A 20,125-nucleotide genomic window follows, 5' to 3' on the forward strand; every position below is an offset into this window, starting at 1 on the left:
AAAAGTATTTCTTGGGGGGGGGGGTTAGTGGGCAGTTTGTATCTTGACTAATTTTCCTGAATTTTTCTGTACCTTAGGCTACCATTCTCAGACATGGTAAGAACATAGTATTTATTCCAATGGATCACTCTCTAAATAAGAGCATCTGGTACATTTGGACCTTCAGCCAACAAGCCTTGCTGAGTCAAGATCAGATCAGCTTAAGTCGCAGTACCCAATTAAGCTACACAGCATTATAGTCATGACAGCATCCATCTCAGCTCCAGAGGCTGAGCTCAGTTAGCTTTCCCATCTCCTGGCCCTTTATTCTGAGGCTGAATGTGGTCCACTAAGTCCAGATTCTGAGAAGCTTGCTTAGAGTTTCATTACCCTCCCTTAATTTATTTATTGTATGTTATCAAACATTCAGTTTGATAATGTAGAATTACAAATAGCAACTGCATTTTGGAAATCATTCCCATACCCTACCTTAAAACTGCACAAACACTTTACAAACTGAATTCATACATGATGATTTAGGTATCAGATCCTCAGAGGAAGATGTCTGTTTTCCATTGGGAAGATAAAATTTTCTGTCCTTCATGCTATAATCTATTTTCTTGATTTCTTTCCAGGTATCCCTCTGAAATAAACCTTCTCCTGTGCACAATAAGCAAGGGACAGAAAGCAGTCTTGATTTAACTATATTTAAGTGATAACACAAGTCTCAGGTTTTCCAGAAACACAATAATGTTTACTCAAAATGAGAAAGAAGCCTCAAGATGGTGATTTTATATCTATCAGTTGTCCCACCCTAAAGAGCTCTTCTCTTACTGCCAGTCCTACAGCCCCCATAAACTGGCATAGCTTTGTGCAGTCTAATAAAAAAATGGATGAGAAAAAGCTATGCAGTGGGCAATGAGCTTCAAAAAGATGCAAACTTGAAGGATCTTCCAACTCCTCCTCACCCAGGCCAGTTTGATTCCTTCTGTTGCTTCACTGCTTGCAGAACCATGGCCTCAGAAGCAAGCTGACAGAAGTAGTTGGGGTCATTTCCTGTTTAAGGCTTTAAAAATGTATTTACTACAGTGGGTCACACGTGATTTTCTTCTTACAGTCTGCTTACCACTTGTTTGTACATTTGGAATTAAGATAGGCATGCTGCTGTGCTGAAAATTCTTATGAAAAGGCATAAACATGGGAATCAGATAATTCTACACTTAAGTAAATGCTTAAAAATGTAACATTCTAATCTGGGAAAAAAACACTGACTTTAGTGTGCAGAAAAAAACCCAGCTATTAAGCAACCAGTCACCATTGTTAACTTCTTTATCTTCAAAAGAAAAAAGTCTGTAGACTCCAAAATAAAGTTGTCAACTATCCTGAGAGAAAAGTAAAAAAATCCCAGACTTAGCCATTAGCACACCTGGCCCAACAACCATAGAGAATCTTTATGTAACAGCTTGCAAAGACAGCACTCCCAACCCAAGTTCTGTACAGCTGATCTCCAGGGGGTACAGGGAAGAACATTTGAGCTATTGGGTAAATACAGCCACTGGAGCCAATTACGTATTTACAGAATTCTACCCAGCAATCTAGCTTGCTGCTACAAAGCAGCAAAAAGGAACACTTAATAATTATTCGGTAAAGCTGGCAACAGCTAAACTATCCCAAGCCAGGAATCCAGGGTTAAAATTTGGATTTCTAACCAAGTCCAAGTTAAGCTTCTATTCTCAAATTTCTTGACCTTTGTGATTGCATGGTTAAATACCATTTTGTGATCCATCCTAGGAGATGCTACAGTCAGGATAAGGGACAGGGTGGAAGAATCACAGACACAGAACAAATCTTTGCGAGCTGGATTTAGATAGGATGTTCCTCATTAGACTAGTGCCAAATGTATGTTGAATATGCTGGCAGATAATAGGAACATGCACTATCCAGGGCAAAAAGAGCAACTAAATCCTCTTAGATGGACATTACATCTGAGAATAATTTTCACTCTCCCAATATCAGACTTCAGACACAACAAGCGTGTCTAATTGTGATAATCTTGTGTGTATTGTATCAGAGGGAGAAAAAGAACAATTGGAGAAAGGCAGCTTCAACAGAAAGGCAGGAAGAAGCATCACCATACAGACTAAAAGGCAAAGCTTAAGTGGAGCCTCTATTTACTACATTAATCAGTACTTCATTGTGGGATTTTTTCCTCATTATTTCATACATCTGTCAATTTACTACATGTAGATATTATGAATTCTTCAGAGTAGGGATTGTCTTTATTGTATGCACATGCTGTATGTAACACTGTGAAGCTCTGATTTCCATCAGAGTGACTCTTTATGTGATCCAATTGACAATTCATGTGTAAGATTCATCCTATGTACATCTTTTCCTTCAGCCTGCCACATATTTATTCAGGGAGGACAGGAATGGCCATTTAGACAGCTTATGCTTTCCCACAACTAGCTCTGTCTTCCTATGACTAACCAGACAAGTCGCATCACCACTGCCACTTCCACATCAGCTTGGGAGGAGAGTGGATTGTGCCTCCTTTTGTGTGCATGCCCAGGCCAGGCCTGTTAAACCACATCATCACACTACATCAGCAGAGAGTGGTGGGGAGAGCAAGCAAAACTCTAATCCTAGTCTGCAAGTAAGGGTCAAAAACCAACTCTCTGCTAGACATCAGTCATTTAAAAGGCAAGATTAAGGAAGAAGAATCAAGGCCCTAGCAAGGTGATAAAACTTTTCATATTCAGATCCGGCAACAACTCACAACTTAAGTCTGTGGTAGCCCAACTAAAATAAGATAGTAGGTCTTCTCTTGCAACCCTAATGAATAGCAGTTTCCTCCACAAAGGGCATCACCAATTAATGTACTGCACCAGTTGCAACATCTATGGTTTGAACTTTCACCATGCTTGGATGCTAATACAGCACTAAGACTGTAATACAAGTAACAATAGAATAAAGAGGCCTATGCTTATGTGAGCCACAGAAATGAAATCTGGGGCTTGAATTCTCACCTCTCCTTATTTCTAGGGAGAGCCTTTCCAAATCAAGGCAAAGCAAAGAAGAAACAAGTCAGTGCCAAAAAAATGGTTGCTCTTGTCTCCCTCTGTCCTTCCATCAGGTCTATACTGATGAGCTCACTGAACTCACTTCAGTTTGCCAATACCACACAACCTGTGGTTTCACCATTCTGCAGGCCAGTTCTGTAACAGACCAACAAGCTGGACTGATTCATCCAGCAGATATCTACACAGACCTTTCAAAGGGACAAGGGAGTGAGACTGCTCTCTGGGACAACCCACAGTTACACCAGACTAGGCGAAACAAGAAACCACACCCCTGGGCCAAGAAGCCCAGCAGCTGGAAGCCAAGCCACATACACTGTAGGCAGAGAAGAACAACCCTCAGCAGTGACAACATCCTAGTGTCCCTGCCAAAAAAATCTCTCAGAGAAATCAAGTTTTACTAAAAGAAAAGGAATCAAGAGCAAAAACTCCTTGAATTCTGCTGTTCCAAAACATGGGCTATGTATTACCATAAAACTGTACTTTGATGACAATATTTCCCATAAAGCAAGGTTATACTAAACCCTTCTCTGAATCAGTAACATGCCCCTGTAGCAATGCCCTTTGGAGCTGCATTCTTAGTGCCATCTGAAACAAGCTACCGTGTCCAGGCAAACCAGACCTCCATGATCCAGCCCCCTGTTTAATTGTTTTAAGCCGTGTGTTTAATTTACCAAGTTTAAACAGGAGGAGAGGACTAAATTGATATGAAGGAACAGAGGACTGGCAAAATGCAATTCATGATCCGTAAGTCAGCTCTTCTAGGATCCTTGCAAAAGACAGATCTGGAGAAAGGCAAGTGGGTGATAATTGGGACAGTTGGAACACTGTTTATTTCCTGCTAGCAAAGACAGCAGTTCAGGCCTCCAAGGATAAATCAAATGTCTTAACCATATGGAAGACATTTCATTTCCAAACATCATCCATACAACAATGGACCACAGAAAGAAAGGAGCCAATTCACAATAGCAACAAGAAAACAAAATTACTAGAGATTTTAGAGATGAGTTCTCATCAAAATCTTCACTTGCAAAGAGCCTCATGTTACATCAGAACTTGCACCACATCCCACCACAATCAATTCAAAGACACTTTTATTGGCAAAACAAGCTCTGCAAGTGTTACCCACATGTAAAAAGCAGCTTGCTTGAGTTTCTTCCAGAAGTGGATTCAACATATGAAGGGCCTGTCTCCACAGAGGTTTTAAGAGAAAGGAATACATGGCGTTAAGTCCACGGACAGAAATGAAAATGTTCCAAAGAATAACATTTTATTTCTAGTAAGACAACTGTTCCTTGCTCTAATATATTTTATCTTTTACTCATAAGATTATAAAGCTTTCTTCTCAGCCTCTCCTTTTACTTCTCATTCCAACATTTATTGTTTAGGGTATTCTCCCAATCCTCCCAAATTGCACATGCCAGCTCAGTATTTGGTAAAATTCTGCCTTGATTTTGCACATTTCATTTGGCACTAGGTGCCAGCTAAATAACTTTGCACAATAACTCATGGCAGTTTAGTTGGCTAACAGGTTTGGACTTCTTTTTTCTATAGAAACTTGTGTTCTGGTTTAGATTCTGACTAGTTTCTCATGTGAATTTTAGATTAAATTAATTTGCTTTCCAAGCCTCAAAATGAGTGTCAAACCCCAGAAACAATGTTTTCATAGGCATGGATAGCATTTTCATTTTGTTTCAGTCCATGGTTCTCTCGTGCTTTTAGGTGGAGACAATTTTTGCTGCTTTGGATAAGACTGCATAAAAAGAATTGGTTTTGCTGCTGCTAGGATCAGCAATGGAAATCCTCCCAGTCCTACGCTGTAGCAATCATTACACTGATCTCTAGATCTAGTAATTTCATGTCTTTGCACAACTGAAAATAAAAAATTGATTTCCCTTTAGTTACAATGGAAGAACATACAGAGCTCTGGAGTTCATTCTTGTGGGAGTCAAATATTTAATTTACTCTTGATTAGTATAGGAGGAAGATCTCAGCAGTGTATTCAGGTCTAATGGTTTGAACAATTCAAACATGTCCTACTTGCTAGGGCCACTTATACAGCCAGAACAGCCACACAGAGTCTTAAGAATGCAAACGTTCCTGAGGCTCATTAAGGTGGGACTGTAGAGGGTCTGTGCTGTCTACCCACCTTAGCTCAGTCCCATCCCACAGCAGATAATATTCTCCTTATGGAGTTAGTGCCACTCTGCTCCTGTGAGCCACTCCCCTTCTGCTTGTCTATAAAGGGCATGGAGCCATAAAGCACATACGTTAGAGACTTTGGTATGCAGCCTGCACAGGCAGAAAAGCAGGCTCCTTGGGCTACCTGGTCTTCTAGGGTGCATCCAATGGCCTCTTGTCCTCACAACACTTCAAGAAGCAGTTTTACCATTGCCACCACATTTCATTTAAGATCTTGACACAGGATGCAAAGCATGTTGTTACAATGCTGTTCAAGAAAAAACCCAAGACAGAGCCAGATAAAACTGCACGCCTTTCCCAGATAAACCTGCAGGACCAATGCACCGCAGTACATTAGCCAGCTAACGTAGGTGTTTTGGCAGCTGTCCCAGTCACTTAATCGAAGCCTGAGCGGGTAAGTCAAGATGTACATACCAAAGATGTCACCTCTGCCTCACTCCCTTCCTTGCTCAAAGGCTTCTGTCTGAGTACTGTTCATTTTTATCCTATTGATGAACTCTACATAGGTCTAATTTGCCCTCTGTATCTCCTATTATTTTTATATTGTAACTGTGTTAGGCTTCACCTTGTGTACCCAATTAAGCTAAGTGGGGTTTTGCCAAGCATTTAAAGGAGACAAGTGTCTGCCACCCCCTCTCTCTTGCCAGTCTGTTCTAAAGTGTCTCATCACAAAAATTGCTCATGGGTCCTTTCTCAAAAAATAATTCAAGTTTCTCTTATTCTTCTATATTACCATCATCAAGTTTGCTTCCCCAGCATAACCAAGAAAAAGTTATTACAGAGTATCAGAGGAACTGTCCCTTTTTTTTTTTAAACATTCCTTTTGACACCTTTCAAGCTTAAAAGCTTGCTCCCAGACTTCTAAAGACTTGTGGGTGAAGAACTAACCGTAACAAGGCAATAAAAGAAGCACCAAAAAAACATTCAACATTTTATAGGGACAATTGACTGGAAAACATAAACATAAGCAATCTACTTATTTTGTTCTAGTCTGGAATTTGCACTAAGAGCAACAGAAGATTACAGCTCCTCTTCTTCCAGTTCCTCCTCTTCCAGTTCACAGAAGGCAGGTCACAAACAAGAGAAATCTCAGAGAAATAACAGGCTTCTCCTGTTAGTGAGCAAGCTGCTTCAAGCCAAAGTTTGTAGTCGAAGGTTGCAGGAGTCAGGGAACACCAAGGTTGTTCTTGCTTGATTACTGGCAGCATAGAAATTATTCAACGTAACTGTAAAGATGCAAAGATGACAAATCTGCCCTTCTGGAGAAGTTGAAGCACAGGCAGAGGATCCATCTGCTTTCCAGATAAAAGAACCTTGTGCCTGGGGAAAAAAAAATCGACAGAACAAACCAAGAACAAAAACAAACCCCCTAAAACCAACAACTAACACCCAAAAGGCCTAAAGGTCTTCTGTTGCTTAAGGTAATGCTGACTGCAGGTCTGAATTCTTCCTTGCACTCAAAAATGCAGTGAACAAAGGCCTACAGATAGTATTGAGTCATGAGCGGTGACAGTTCAAACCATCACATGAGGTTACCACCCTTGTGGTGGAGATAACTGCTTGGCAATCAGCTTGAGTCAACACTCTCCTGCAGCTGCTGTTCACTGATCAGGGAAGAAGACAGATGCAGAAGCAGCCTTCCCTAAGATAGCAAAGGGCCATAACCACACCAACTGGACAAATCAGACCCTCCCAGTTTCCAAGACAATGCCCAAGAAAATTCCCTTCACCACTTCATCTCTGCATTAATACAGCTCTGAGCTCAACTTGCTCTTTCCTTGTATTTAACTTAGGTCTGTTTGCAGGGCAATGACTATTGCTCTAGAAGGACTCCTGACCCAGCCTCTCAGTCCTGCATCACGCTTTCTAAGACTTAAACACTGAATATTTCTATTTGAGATTCAAGACAAAAATGAAGGTAGTTCTCTAGCATTCCTATTTACCAATGACTATTCTCTCCTGTTTCTTGGCTATTAAAGCCTCCAGAATGGCAGCCTCCAATCTATCTCCCCTTTCCCATACCACAAACTCTCTAGTTTTCTCTCACAGACAGACTTGTTATGTTTTTCCTCATGCTAATAGGTACTATGCTGATCAAGGCCCTTTTTATAAAGGCAGCACAAATTAGTGGCATGTCCTTCAGCCACAAGAAGCTCAATTCAGGCTTTTCAGGAGTAGCAGGCTTCAAAAATCACAGTGAAGAGAATGCAGTCTTTGAGGCCTCAAAAACCGAATTTCTTAAATTTGTCAAGCTTGAAGAAGTGGCAAAGTCTGAATAACAAAGAAAGGACATCAGTAAAGCTGGCTTCCTCTTAACAAATGCATTTTTAATTTAGAGAATTAGCCCACCTCCTGGTTCATCCTCAGAAGCTCAGAACAGAAGCAGGAAATTACAACCCCAAGACTTCTCTCCCTTTTTTTTTCCCCCTGCCCTCAAGTTGCAAAGAAGGGATTTGACTATTCAGCAGTCATGGAAATTCAGAACTAAAATTGGGTGGGAGCACAAGGAAAAAAAAAGGGGAAAAAAGAGGAAAAAAAAAGGTGTGTCTTTATTTTATTCTAATCCTAGATCCCACAAGACAGTTCTGATACACTGAATCGCTGCACCTTAAGCAAGAACCTCTCCCAGCACTACCAGTTGTCACCAAGACAAATGAACTGACAGAGCCGGAGATTCAGGCTAAAGGAGCAGAGTGTGTATTTCCCTCTAACCTTGCATAATCCCAGAATGCTTCTTACAAGCCTTTCAGAAAAGAAGGCTGAGAACATCAAGTGTCTGTGTTTTAACTGTTCACTATAGTGACTCACTCTTTCACACAGCAATTCTTAATGGGGAAGGGGAAGAGAAGTATGCTGTTTTTCCAGGAAAGGAGCAATTTTCTGTCACCAGACTTACATTTGTTTCTATATCCAGACTTCTTACCAAACCCATAGTAATCTCCTATTCTCACATTATGTTTTTGTCCAAGCAATTATCTCCAAAGTTCTAGCTACTCACTTCAGTTCTGCCCTCCCATTTCATACACTTTTCCAGACAATACTGTCCATCAAAATACCTTCTTGGACATCCCACTCAAAAATCCTTCTAAATTAAGTGCTCCCAAGGCTGACAGATTCCATATTCCACCACTGCAGACAGAGGTGGTGATGGAGCTACCTCATGGGCTCCCCATCTCAATGTTCTGCTAACAGTCTCCCTTCCCACTCCATTGCTAGGTTCCTAATATTTCATAAAATCACTCTATTAGGTCAGGGACTCTACTGTCACAGATTCCTAGCAACTTGTCACATCCTCCTTTAAAGCATTAGTAAAATAAGTCTTTCCCTGTCTCAGCAGTTAAATAATGCTCAATGCTCATCTTCACTTTCAAAATTTCCATCTTTTATACTACCTAATTAACAACTCTTTCTGCCATCAGATCCCACATAATTACTCCACTTGGATTTCCTTACACAACTCTTCTGTTCCTTTGCCAGCTCAAGTCCTTGGCTCTCATTTCCAAAATGCCTATCTTTGCTTCTGTTAATATCTATACTCCTATAGCCCTTTAGCTTCTTCTCATGGTTTACTACTCTTGCATTTGCTTCCTCATCCTTATTTACACAGTTACCAGCTTTCAGTAGTCTTTGATGCCAACTCCTACCCAAAACCTCTCTCTATCCTCCTTCTAAGAAGTGATTGGAATGAAAAACTTAAAGGAAATTTAATTAGAAAGCAATACAATTTTAATATTGACCTTATCTAGCCCAGTAGAATTATCACACCCCTGATCCTTATCAGATGTCAAATGTCCAATTAAGACTATAAAGGCTTTGGGGCAAACGTAGCCTCTTCCTTCATATTATACAAAGCCACAGCACCCAGACAATCCTTAAGTTAAGAAAAACACCTCAGAAAGTCAAAGAACTTGATTTTGCCAAAGGCAACACCACTCCATTGTGATTTGGAAATTACCAGAGAAGTTAAAAGTCCTCACTCTCTGAAACTTCAAAATGCAAGAATAGGGTTTCCCTCAAGAGAAATAATGTCTGACCACGTCTGAGAAGAGAGAAGCTGGGTACGGAATGCACTGAAAAGATTTTTCCATGGTATCTCTAGCTCCTTCCTGCCTCAAATCTCCAAAGCCATTACTTATCCACTTCAAAACAGCAGGAGAGTCACTTCTTTTTTCCTCCTCTCTCCAGAAGGAGCACAGCAGAAATAAACCTCGAGTGATAAATTATGCACCACTTTTGTGTGGCTGCCTCTTGGCCAGACGGGAAATTTTTCTCCAAAAGCCTTTTGTTTCCAGCTTTGATCCCAGTGTTGGATCCGCTCTGTTCAGCATGGAGGTGAAGGGAGAGCTGACACAGGCCAAGTTCAGGCTTACTGCAAGTCACAGTCAGATCTTCCTTTAGCCTTCTCCCCTCCCCCTTTCCAATTGGAACTCTCCTTGAGTTTGAAAAGATCCTATTAAACATTTTCCAGAGGGCATTACAGAGGATACATTATTTTGATGGATGCTGGGGCTAAAGGAGGAGGATTTCTAAGTACAGTGAAATAATGGAGTTTGCTCTAATGGGTTTAAGAGATGCCCGGGGGCACCAAGTAAGTTCCTTCTCTTCAAATCAAAAACACAGAAGACCAGAAAATGGAGCCGAACAACTGAACGCCAGGAAGCGGGGAAATCGGGCTCTATTTAGCTGCTGCTCTTGGTTACAGCCAACTTCAGGCTGCTTGGAAAAACAGCACACACACATATCACTGGCACAAACTTAACAGGAGGAAACAAAGAGACAACAGGGGTCAAACTGGGGGTGGCAAGGAGGAGAAGGATGCAAGGCTGGGTCCCCACCCCCTACCAGAGAGTCGGATCAATTATCCTTGAATACTAACAAGATTTCTGATTAAAGAACTGCTGCTATGCAATAGAAACAGAAAGCTCCAGCAGCTGGGAGGGGCTACCAGGCAGTAACAAAGAGACACAGAAGACTATGCCCTGCTAGGGCACACGGAGGAAGTCACCATGCTGGTAGCCAGGAGAGTGGTCTCCCCTGCCTGGAGTCATGATAGCATCTCACTGCTGGTAGATTTAACTCCAAGAGTAAAATTCCACCTTGACACTACAGAACACAAGGGCTGTTTTCAGGCAAGTATCTTATCTACTGGAAGCTTTGCTGGACAACAGTTCTTTATACAACCTCATCAATACAGTACAGGAAGGTGAATTCTATTCTAACTCTAAACTCATTCAGAGAAAAAATTCGGTGCTTTTTACTTCTTAGTATTGCAACACCAGAAAGTTGCTATCAACATACAGCAGTTTGAGAAAAAAGATCTGCGCTGTCCTTGGGCATACACTTTTTGACCAAACTGCAACTGGCAGTGCAAACATTGAATATTCATCTACATTACTGTCTGTTAATCTTAACGGTTTGTGACTTGCTGACTGGCGGCTAATGCCAGAACCTAATCACCTAAGAACCTCATGACAGACAAAGCTTCTGTTACTACTTTTCAATCCACAGGTGTGCTAACATGCTTATACCAGAATGCTTAATGTATCCCATACCATCAGAATCGGGCTCATGATACTTAATTTCCATTTTCTTCTTTGTCTTCTATATTAAATTACCTAATTCCCTGATATGAAGAATTTCAGTCATTCACAATTCAGCACTACAAAATTCAACAAACATTTGATGTTAATAAAGTCTTTATGAAAACTTACTTTCTTGCCTTTACACAGCGAGTCTCTTTTCATCTAGGGTCACAACAGCTGAGAAGATCTGCTGCTCACAGAAAGACTGATTGCAGCTCAAAAGACCCCCAGAATAAATGCAAAGGCTGTAATGCTTCAGCACCTACCAGACAGTTCTGCATAAGAGAGGCAAAAAAAAACATGTCTGGAAAGCTGAAAAACCTGAACATGAATTCACTCACAACAGGAGGGCAGTCAAATACTCCCAGGTAACAGTCCCAGAGCAACCAGATATACAGCATGAATAAACCACAAGTCTACAGAATAACAAGCCCCTGCATCCATACGCTTACTATCTTTAGTATGGGGAAATGAAAATCTAAAGACAGAAGAAAGAAGGGATTCAAGGAGTATTACAGTTTTCACTCAGGAGAGAAAACAAAATCCCATAAAAGAGTAAAAATAGTAATACCTAACCTAACAGCAATGGCGAAGAACCATTGGCACCACAGACACAAAAGTAAGAGCCTAACCATCAAGGACATGAGATTAATGGATGACAATTACATGTAGTGTTTTCTGCCATTATTTGTGTGAAACACAAACAGACACTAAATACAGTATGCCATTTAAAGGAGTGGGTTTGTTATATGCCAGAGCTCCAGCTCTGGATGTTTTATCAGGTAAAGCCAGACATCTTAAAAGATGGTCAGTTTAAGTCCACATATATACCATCTGACTATGTAAACCCATATGAGAAAACATCACAAACAGCTAAGCCAGAATTAACAGAGGACTAGAGAAATTAAGTATCCACCTTTCTTTTACATTTATTTTAATAACACTTTATTTACCAATTCACCCTTTCCAGTGTCAGTAAAATTTCTGTGATTTTATGATCTTGTGACCATCAGCAAGAGAAATTGTAACTATTATTAAAAAGAGAAATAGTCACAAGCAGCAAAGGAATTCAATGAAGCTACAGAACATGCACTTACTATACAAACCTATTTTTAAAACCTTGACTGGTTTTTAAGATAATATCTCTTTATCAGCTTTTATAAGTGTTATGAAGCATACATTCTATTGTATTCAACGGTAAGTTGCATTCTAGGGCAAATGGAGTTGGCCTTGGGCAAGACAATTTCTACTTCACTTCCCACATTTACAAAACAAGGATAATATTTGCCTATTTCACAAGAGTGCATGAAGATTCAAGAGCACTATCAGGCTACAGATCATTCTCATAGAATTAATGTTTTAACTATTTTTTAATGTTAATTTCACTAGTCTGGAGAGCATTTACAAGTAAAAACAAAATACAAATCACTTTGATTTTTTTTTCTAGTTAACATACAGCAACTACTGTTTTCTGGTTTGAACTACAAACAACTGGATAATGTTTGTATCTAACCACTTTTTCCTTCTGTAATTTCAAGGAATACAATGTAGAAAAACAACTACCAGCTTTCTGAAATCACATTTTGTGGCCCACAGGAAGAGAATATCCCTCATCAAGGTTCACAAGACATTCTGGAAATGCAAACACTTTATGCAACTATGCACCTATTAATTTTCTTGCTGCATACACCCACACTCCCAAGATACAAGAAGTTTCTCTACTGCAAACAGTGCTATATAAGCTGACTGAACGTGCTAATTAAAGGCTTCTAGAATGAGAATATAAAAGAAAATTGCTTATATACACTAAATAAAACAATAATGCTAACTTCATACTCGAAGATTTGTGCCATATGCTTTTCCACTATGTTTTAGTAGACAGAATTGTCAAAAGCAAAACAAAAAAAAACCAAACCCATCACTTGTCACCACATGCAGCATGTTGGGCTTCATTTTAGAAATACAGGGAATGCTACTCAGTTCCATCATCACTTTGAAAAAAAAAAAAAAGTCAAGATAATTCAGGGTGATCAAGAGATCTGTGAATATCATCCAAATTGATGATTCAGCAAACCCTAGGACTCTCAGCACACCCAGGAAGGACAACATTATCAGCTCGGAGTTGACAATAAAAAATGGGTGCTTTGCACTTGGCTAATAGCTGTAGAACCAACAGCAATGCCAAGCACAGGTAGTTGAAACTGTGACTCCCACTGCAAAATATACGTCCACAGAAGTAACATATTCAGGTTTCCAGCTATAAAACCTAGTCAAGGTGTTTCAGAAGTGAAGCTCTGATATTAGCTATGCATTTTTCTGGCACAGTTCCAGAAGCCAGAACAGCAAACATATCAGCCAGATGGGTTCTGTGACATTCTGTATTTATACTAACACAGACCATCTTAACATCAGGTCCTTCTTCGCTCCAGCCACCAGCAGTGTGTGAAATGAGCATTAAATTCCCTCTGTATACCTGTTTTTACCTGCAATGCATTTTTCCAAGAGCTCAAGATACTTGTAGACCTCTTTTTTGTTGGTTTGGTATGGGGATTTTTTGGCATAGACTTCTCCAGTTTGATCTGCCCCTATCCACTACAAAAGAGTCAAAGGTCAGTCTTGCAGACTTGTTTGCCTTATGCTCTCCTGTACTGAGGCAGAAAAGCAAATGACCAAGTGTTTCTAACAACTTACCTCTTTGGCATCACAACTTCCGTGAGTGCTTTTTGACAGTTAAGCTGCACACCAGCCCTGCAGGTACTTCTAAGGGACAACTTTTAACATTTTCTAGCTAAGTGAATGAACACTGACTCATCACAAATTTTGACATTTTCTCTGCCACCTCCATCCTGATATCTCCTCATGTTTTTTCTTATTTCTAATACGAAAAAGACTGTGAAATACAAAGTTGTGTTTCATGTCAGGTAAATAAAGGCAACCAGTGTAGTTGTGGTTATGAAATGTGTGGAACACAGCCATGGGACAGCTATAAAGATGATTTCTAATAAACAACCAAGGAAAGCATGGAAGAAGGCTTTTGAACCAATCTTTTGTTTGCAAATAACAATTATAAGTCTTAAGCTATAAGAACTTTTGGATTATAACCTTAGAATGTTGCTTAGTACTAAGGATTTTAAACTGTAGCTTTAGAATGTACAAAGGATTTAAACAGAAAGGGAAGTGACCCTATTTCAAGCTCCTGGAGAAGGAAGATGGACCTCAAAATTGCTGATTAGTGACTTTGAAGGGGGAAGCTGGACATCACTACCATAGATTAATGACCCCAGAAAATAGAAGTTGGACCCCACCATATGGACACACATCCTGGGATATACACAATAGGGTATAGAAATTGGAAAGGAACCAAACATCACCATCATAGATTTATGAGCCTGGAGTATAGAATTGTGATGTTAAAGGTAGAAATGGAAACTGTCGAAAGCTCACGTAGAAACTGGGAAGAGATTATGAATATGCATGAATATGATCAATAAATACCAGCAAGCCCAACAACTGGTGTGCAGTCAGAGGGGAAAACCCCCACCGCTGTACCCAGCGTTGTCTTTGCTCATAGGTTACTATATTAATTAATAAATTGGATTGCTGCTTGATATATTAGCTGAGTCAAATGTCACATTCCTAACAAGACTGCTCAGGAATTGTGTCCTTATTGTAAAATTATGTCCTTATTCCCTCATATTTTGATGAGGGAAATAGGATATTCACTTCTGGAAGCAGCTGGCACATCCAATCATAAACTTACAGTGATCTGACAAGAGGATACAAAAGTGCACTGATGGGAAAACTACTTGAAAGAGAAACAAGCTGCCATAAAAAAAGCATCCTAGAGACATCAAGGAACAACCACCTACTAGCAAACTTGCATTTTACAATCAGACATCCCCCACATGGCTGTTAACAGCCCAGACACATTAACTAGGAGCACCTGGGTAACAGCCAAAATAAAACACATCCAGATCTGCACCTACACTAAGGTCTATCTTTTAGATCCTTCTCACTCCTAGAGGGCAGCTAAGTATCTGTGTGGCATTTGGAAACTCAAGAGTACTTCTGGCTCCTAAAAAGCAGGCTTTCTGATACACAGAACTACAGCCCTTTCTAGTCAGTCTATCCAAGCTGGCTTAGCACATTCTTCAAAGCTGCCTGCAATTAGGTTTCTTGTTAGAAGAGAAATAATATTATGTGAAACCCAAACTCCCCATGATTGTGCCCCAGGGGCAATACTTGTAGAATGATGGAGGTCAGCAGCACTACTGCAAATGCTTCCTGCAATTTCAGAATAGCACAGGAGAAAACGGATGGGTGAAATTATACAGCAGCTGCCAAAGCAGTGAAGGAAAAGAAATGAGGTACGTATCTCCTCTCCACACCCCTCCCCCAAAAGCCTTCTAACGCTTTATAAACAATTTTGCGAAGCGTTTAGATGCTTTCTTCTCCATCGGGCGCACTTGTAAAATCAAGAACCTCAGCACAAGCCGAAGAAACAGCAGATGTCAGTTGACAGAGCAACCACGAAGCTGAAGTTTTCATGGCGAGACTTCATGAGACTACCTCCCGGCTCGCTAAGAGCGCCGCGAAACCTTCCCCTCATCACTATTTTTGGTACTCCTGCTCTGGCCGCGCTGTGCCAGGGCGCTGCGGGAGGACTCCCAGTCCACGCCGAAGCGAGGCAGGTAGCCCGGGGCGCCACCGCGGAGCCGGGCTGTACCTTTAAGGGGCCCGTCGCGGCGGGTGCGCGGCTGCATTCCTGCTCCGGAGCGGCGGCTGTCCCGACACGCCGGGCACGGCAGCCTGCGAGGCAACCTGCGCGCCCGCCCCGGCCCGGCCCGCCGCTCGCACCGCGGGAACAAAGCCCGCGCCCGCCGCCGCCAAACTTCCGCGGGGGGCAGCGGCCGCGTGGGCGCTCCCAGGGCAGCGCAGCTCCGCGACCCGCGCTCCGGCCTGCCGGGGCATTCCGCCGGCTCCAGCACGCCGAGACACGGCGAAGGCGAGAGCCCCGCGTCCGGGCGCGGGACGGGGCGCGGACAAAGCGCGGCGGGCGGCGCAGGGCAGGGCTCTCCGCCCGGCGGGCGCGGGCAGGTGAGCGGCGCGGCCGGGCAGGGCTCTCCGCCCGGGCACAGATCACCGCCGCCGAGCTCGGGACGGCGGCTGGGCCCCCCGCGCTGGCGCGGGGCAGAGCGTGCCGCGGCAGCCGCTTACCTCTGGAGCGGAGCAGCGCTCCCAGCAGCACCAGCAGGAGCTGCGGAGGCGCGGGCAGGAGACAACCCCCGCCGCGCCGCCTCATGGTGGCAGCGCCCCGGCCCCGTGCCCGGGCCGCCCGCAGCGACGTCGCGGGCGCCTCCCGCGCGAAGCACCCCGGCACGACCGCCGCTCGCTCCGTCCGCAGCCGCGGCACTCCGGGGCCGGGGGCTCCCTCCTCGCTCCACCCGCCCAGGCCCGGCCCCAAAGGAGGAGCTCCGCCGGGGCAGCCCCCGCCCCGCTCCCCCCAGCGCCGAGACGCTTCGCAAAGTTTCGGCGCGGCGGAGGCTCCGCGGCGAGACACGCACCTCCCTTCCCCACCCTAAGGGGCCGTCGTCCGTCACCTCAGCGAGACCCTTGGGCTCGCCCAGAACCCCAAGAACCCCTTAGCCCTTGCCCCCAGTACAGCTCCCTCACCGCGGGCGGGGAAGTCCTTCCTAAAGCTGCTCGGGACCGTCGGTGTCGGCTCTCCCTGTCCCAACTCCCGCAGCATCGCCAAGGAACATTGCTCCTGGCTCTCGGCTGCCCGGTATCCTCCGGTCCCAGCGCATTGCCTCGCTTCCCGACTTGTGCCAGCTTGCTGTACTCGGGCCAAATCGCAGAGCCCTTCTTCCCGTCCCGTCACCGTCTGCCAAACTAGTTCACTTTGAAAGGGAAACATTCACGAGCCCTTTGCCCAGCATGCATGTTGCTACCTATGAGAAACGTCTGACTTTTCACTCCGTTCGTGAAAATATTATGCTATTTGGTGTTTTCCTAATAGCCGCGATGTCCCAAGATAGTGGACTACGGATGAATCTCAGGTAACCTACAAAAAATTTAGGGTCGTTTGTTTCCTGCAGGAGTAGAAATTAGCACTTGAACAATTGGCTTATGTGACTTCTGTTCTGTGCTGCATTAAAAAGCAGACGGGCTTTCACTGGAGATCACCCTTAGAGCCAGTTTTATGATCCTTTTGGCATGATTTGACATTTTAATGCATAGGGTTGACAATACAAGGAACTGTTATTAAATAATTAATCTCAGTTGATTTAGAAGTATTAACTTGCACAGAAAGCTGACTCAGTCCAAACCCTGGACCACAGGGGAAGATGAGAATTTTGTCAAATTGACACCAAAGAGCCAGTAATAGAAATGGTCTTATTTAAAGCCTTCCCATAGATGAATCCAGAGGAAGCTGCAATTAATCCCATCCTCTAAACAATAACAAGAGTAAGAAAATGGCACAGCATGTGATTGAATTATGCCACTCCTATTAGTTAAGTGTAAAATGGTGAAGACAAGGGGTATTATTAAAAATGTCAACGTAAAATTAAAACAGGGACTGAGTCTTGACAAACTGTGCTCAGTGAAAAGAGAAAATAATCCAACACAGCTTCACTGAGAACTCCCAAGAGCAGTAACACCACAAGAAATAGTAAGCAGCAAACCATGTTTAAATCTTCTGTACATGGCCACCAAAATTTTTAAAAAGCAGACTTTTTTCTTTATATACAGAACCACTGTGTCAAACCAGGAATAGATCCATGTTAGTGAAAGATAGGCAAAGTGTGCAAAGTTGCAGAAGAGTAACAACAAATACAGGCAGTCAAGAGGGACTGGCTGAGGTGAAGAGATTAAAAATCTTCTGTATTCTAATATTGACTTGGAATCAGTGACAGACTGAGGCACGGAAAGTATACGCAATTATTGTAAAGTAATAAACTCCAAGATATCAGAGTTTAAGATGGTTGAAGGGGAAGAATTCTGAATAGTGGGTTAAAGTTAAGAGAAAAAAACAGTAACTTCACACTGACTAGCTGACTGACTAGAATGCAAAACCCTCACTGTATCTCCCTAAAATACAGAGCAACATAACCAAAATTCATTTAAGTTCATATTCTCTACTAAGGATAGATCATCAGGTAGTATAACTCAGAGGAGTCCTTCTGAGTTCAGACTCACAGAAGCTTTTAGAAGTTTAGGTGCTGAAGTACTGACTGTGATAAAGCACAGACACAGGGCCCAGAACTTCTTGATAATTATATACTTAGGTCATAGAACAGTCAGATGTTGAGTATTTCTCTGTGTTTGAAACAAAAACCTCTTGAAAAATATTGTCCTAAATACAAATAAATTCACTTGTTAGCTTTTCCCAGAGAACAAATGTTTTTACCCACTCTGTAAAGTGTGTTTACCAGTCCTCTGCATCCTGCACTGTATTTTGGTAAATCATGTTCCTCTCTAAGCTCAACTTCCTTAAACTATATCTCTGTCTTACTAGTAATTTTGAAATCCCCTTGTGAAATGTTAGAGAATCACATGAAATGCTAGAGAACCTTTCACAAAAATCTCCTAAATAGGTTGCAGTTGAACAGATGAAAATTTATATTATAAATTTCTCAATTACCTACTTGTTGATAAATACTTTGAATATAATCCTGATTACATGTGGGATCTTTGAGGAATAATTATAAAGTAGATTTATGCAGAGTAAAATGGATATTTATGATAAAAGCAGAATAGTTGCTAAATAATGCTGGTAAAATTTAACCATATGCTTTGGTCTTGCCTCTTTCAGACCAAATACCTTTAAGATTGTGGAAATATCAGAATACACTTCAACCCATGCACAATGCATGTACTTGCTTCTACCCACACCTATGAGGGAGGAACATCATGAAGTAACCTGCAATAATTTATAGATCACTGATAAGTGATATATAACGCAAGTGTTGTGAGACAGATGAGAAAGAAGTAATTAAAATATAATTAACAATTAATTTATATGACAACATGCCCAAGCAAAAAAACTCAACCAGTCATTATAAATGGAACAGGAAGAAGATTATTATCCTAATAACCATTTTGGGACATAATTCAGATACATCCCCTCCAAAAGAAACATTAGAGAAATAAACCAATCCAATGATAGAAAATACGTACTATGAAATAACAGTAATAGTTTGCATCATTTTCAGGGTGATTTTAAATAGCAAACCTGTATCAGGAAAAAGACAACCAAGAACATGGTGTCATTGGAAAAAGAAGAAAGGGACCAGAACAAGGTAGGATTATTAGGGAAAATACACTTTTTCTATTTTAAAACTGCAAAGATTTTAGTAATAAGTTTAAAGAAAGGAAGGAGAAACAATGAAAAAAATGTCTAAGTCTTCCCTATGAAACTATTTTTAAAGCATTCAAATGAGCTTTTCCTTGTAAGAATGCTCCTCCACATCTCAAGTTTCATAGAAGAGAATGACACATTGGGTAGCTTAACTGTTGGGTTCAGAAAGGTTTGGAGCAATTGTGTTTTAAATATTTGAGATAGAGTGAATTCATTTACTAGAATGAAAAACACAGGAAAAATGAGCAAAATGCATTTGTGCTAAACCAAGTTCCCTTTTTAAAGTAATGTAAAGCTTGCTGTGTGAAAAAAGCAACAGACATGATACGCCTTGTATGGCTTTTGGCATCATCTCACAAAACACTTTCATAGAACAACATTTTAAATACAGATATGGGAAGATGTGCAAGCATCTGATAGAAGGAAACCACAGTGGCCATTAGTCATTATTCATCAAAAGGCAAAGGCACTTCAGATATGTTTCAAGATATGTCCTGAGTTCTGTTTTGTCTAATATGTTCACTGACAACTTAAGCGGTGCAATATTTATGCTTGTAAAATGTGTGCTACAACAACTGATAATCTCAAAACAAAGGCAAAGGACTGGAAAAACTAGGAAGAATGAGATCAGACACCCCAAATCCTATTGACAAATTGGTCAGATTGCCCAAAAACCAACAAGGAAAAATACAGTAGTTAGAAACATATTATTCTTATGAATGAAAAATTAATAAACTGCACAAAATTTTGGACTAGACAGAAATACAGCATCTTAGGGTAACAAATAATATAAACCAACAGTGAAGCAGCACTACCAGGAATGTGTTGAATTCTGGAACACCTTAACAAGTGTGTCATATATGACACAATTTGATTTCTTAAATTCACATAATACTGAAGCCCCAGTTGGGTACTCTGTC

The 20,125-nt window shown here is 41.7% G+C and overlaps 1 protein-coding gene across 3 annotated transcripts in view; it reads right to left on the reverse strand.

Annotated features, from left to right (window-relative positions):
- The window catches only part of LRP4 (LDL receptor related protein 4), an 83,085-nt gene extending 66,854 nt beyond the window's left edge, over positions 1-16,231 (reverse strand). For all 3 annotated transcript variants that reach the window (XM_021533348.3, XM_077784176.1, XM_077784177.1), the window contains exon 1: positions 16,061-16,231. In XM_021533348.3, coding sequence (XP_021389023.2) covers positions 16,061-16,145 — 85 coding nt within the window. In that variant the 5' untranslated portion in view covers positions 16,146-16,231. The remainder of the gene's footprint in view (positions 1-16,060) is intronic.
- Positions 16,232-20,125: the final 3,894 nt, after the last annotated feature.

This window comes from Lonchura striata, chromosome 6 (assembly GCF_046129695.1).
Source record: "Lonchura striata isolate bLonStr1 chromosome 6, bLonStr1.mat, whole genome shotgun sequence".
Lineage (NCBI taxonomy): Eukaryota > Metazoa > Chordata > Aves > Passeriformes > Estrildidae > Lonchura > Lonchura striata.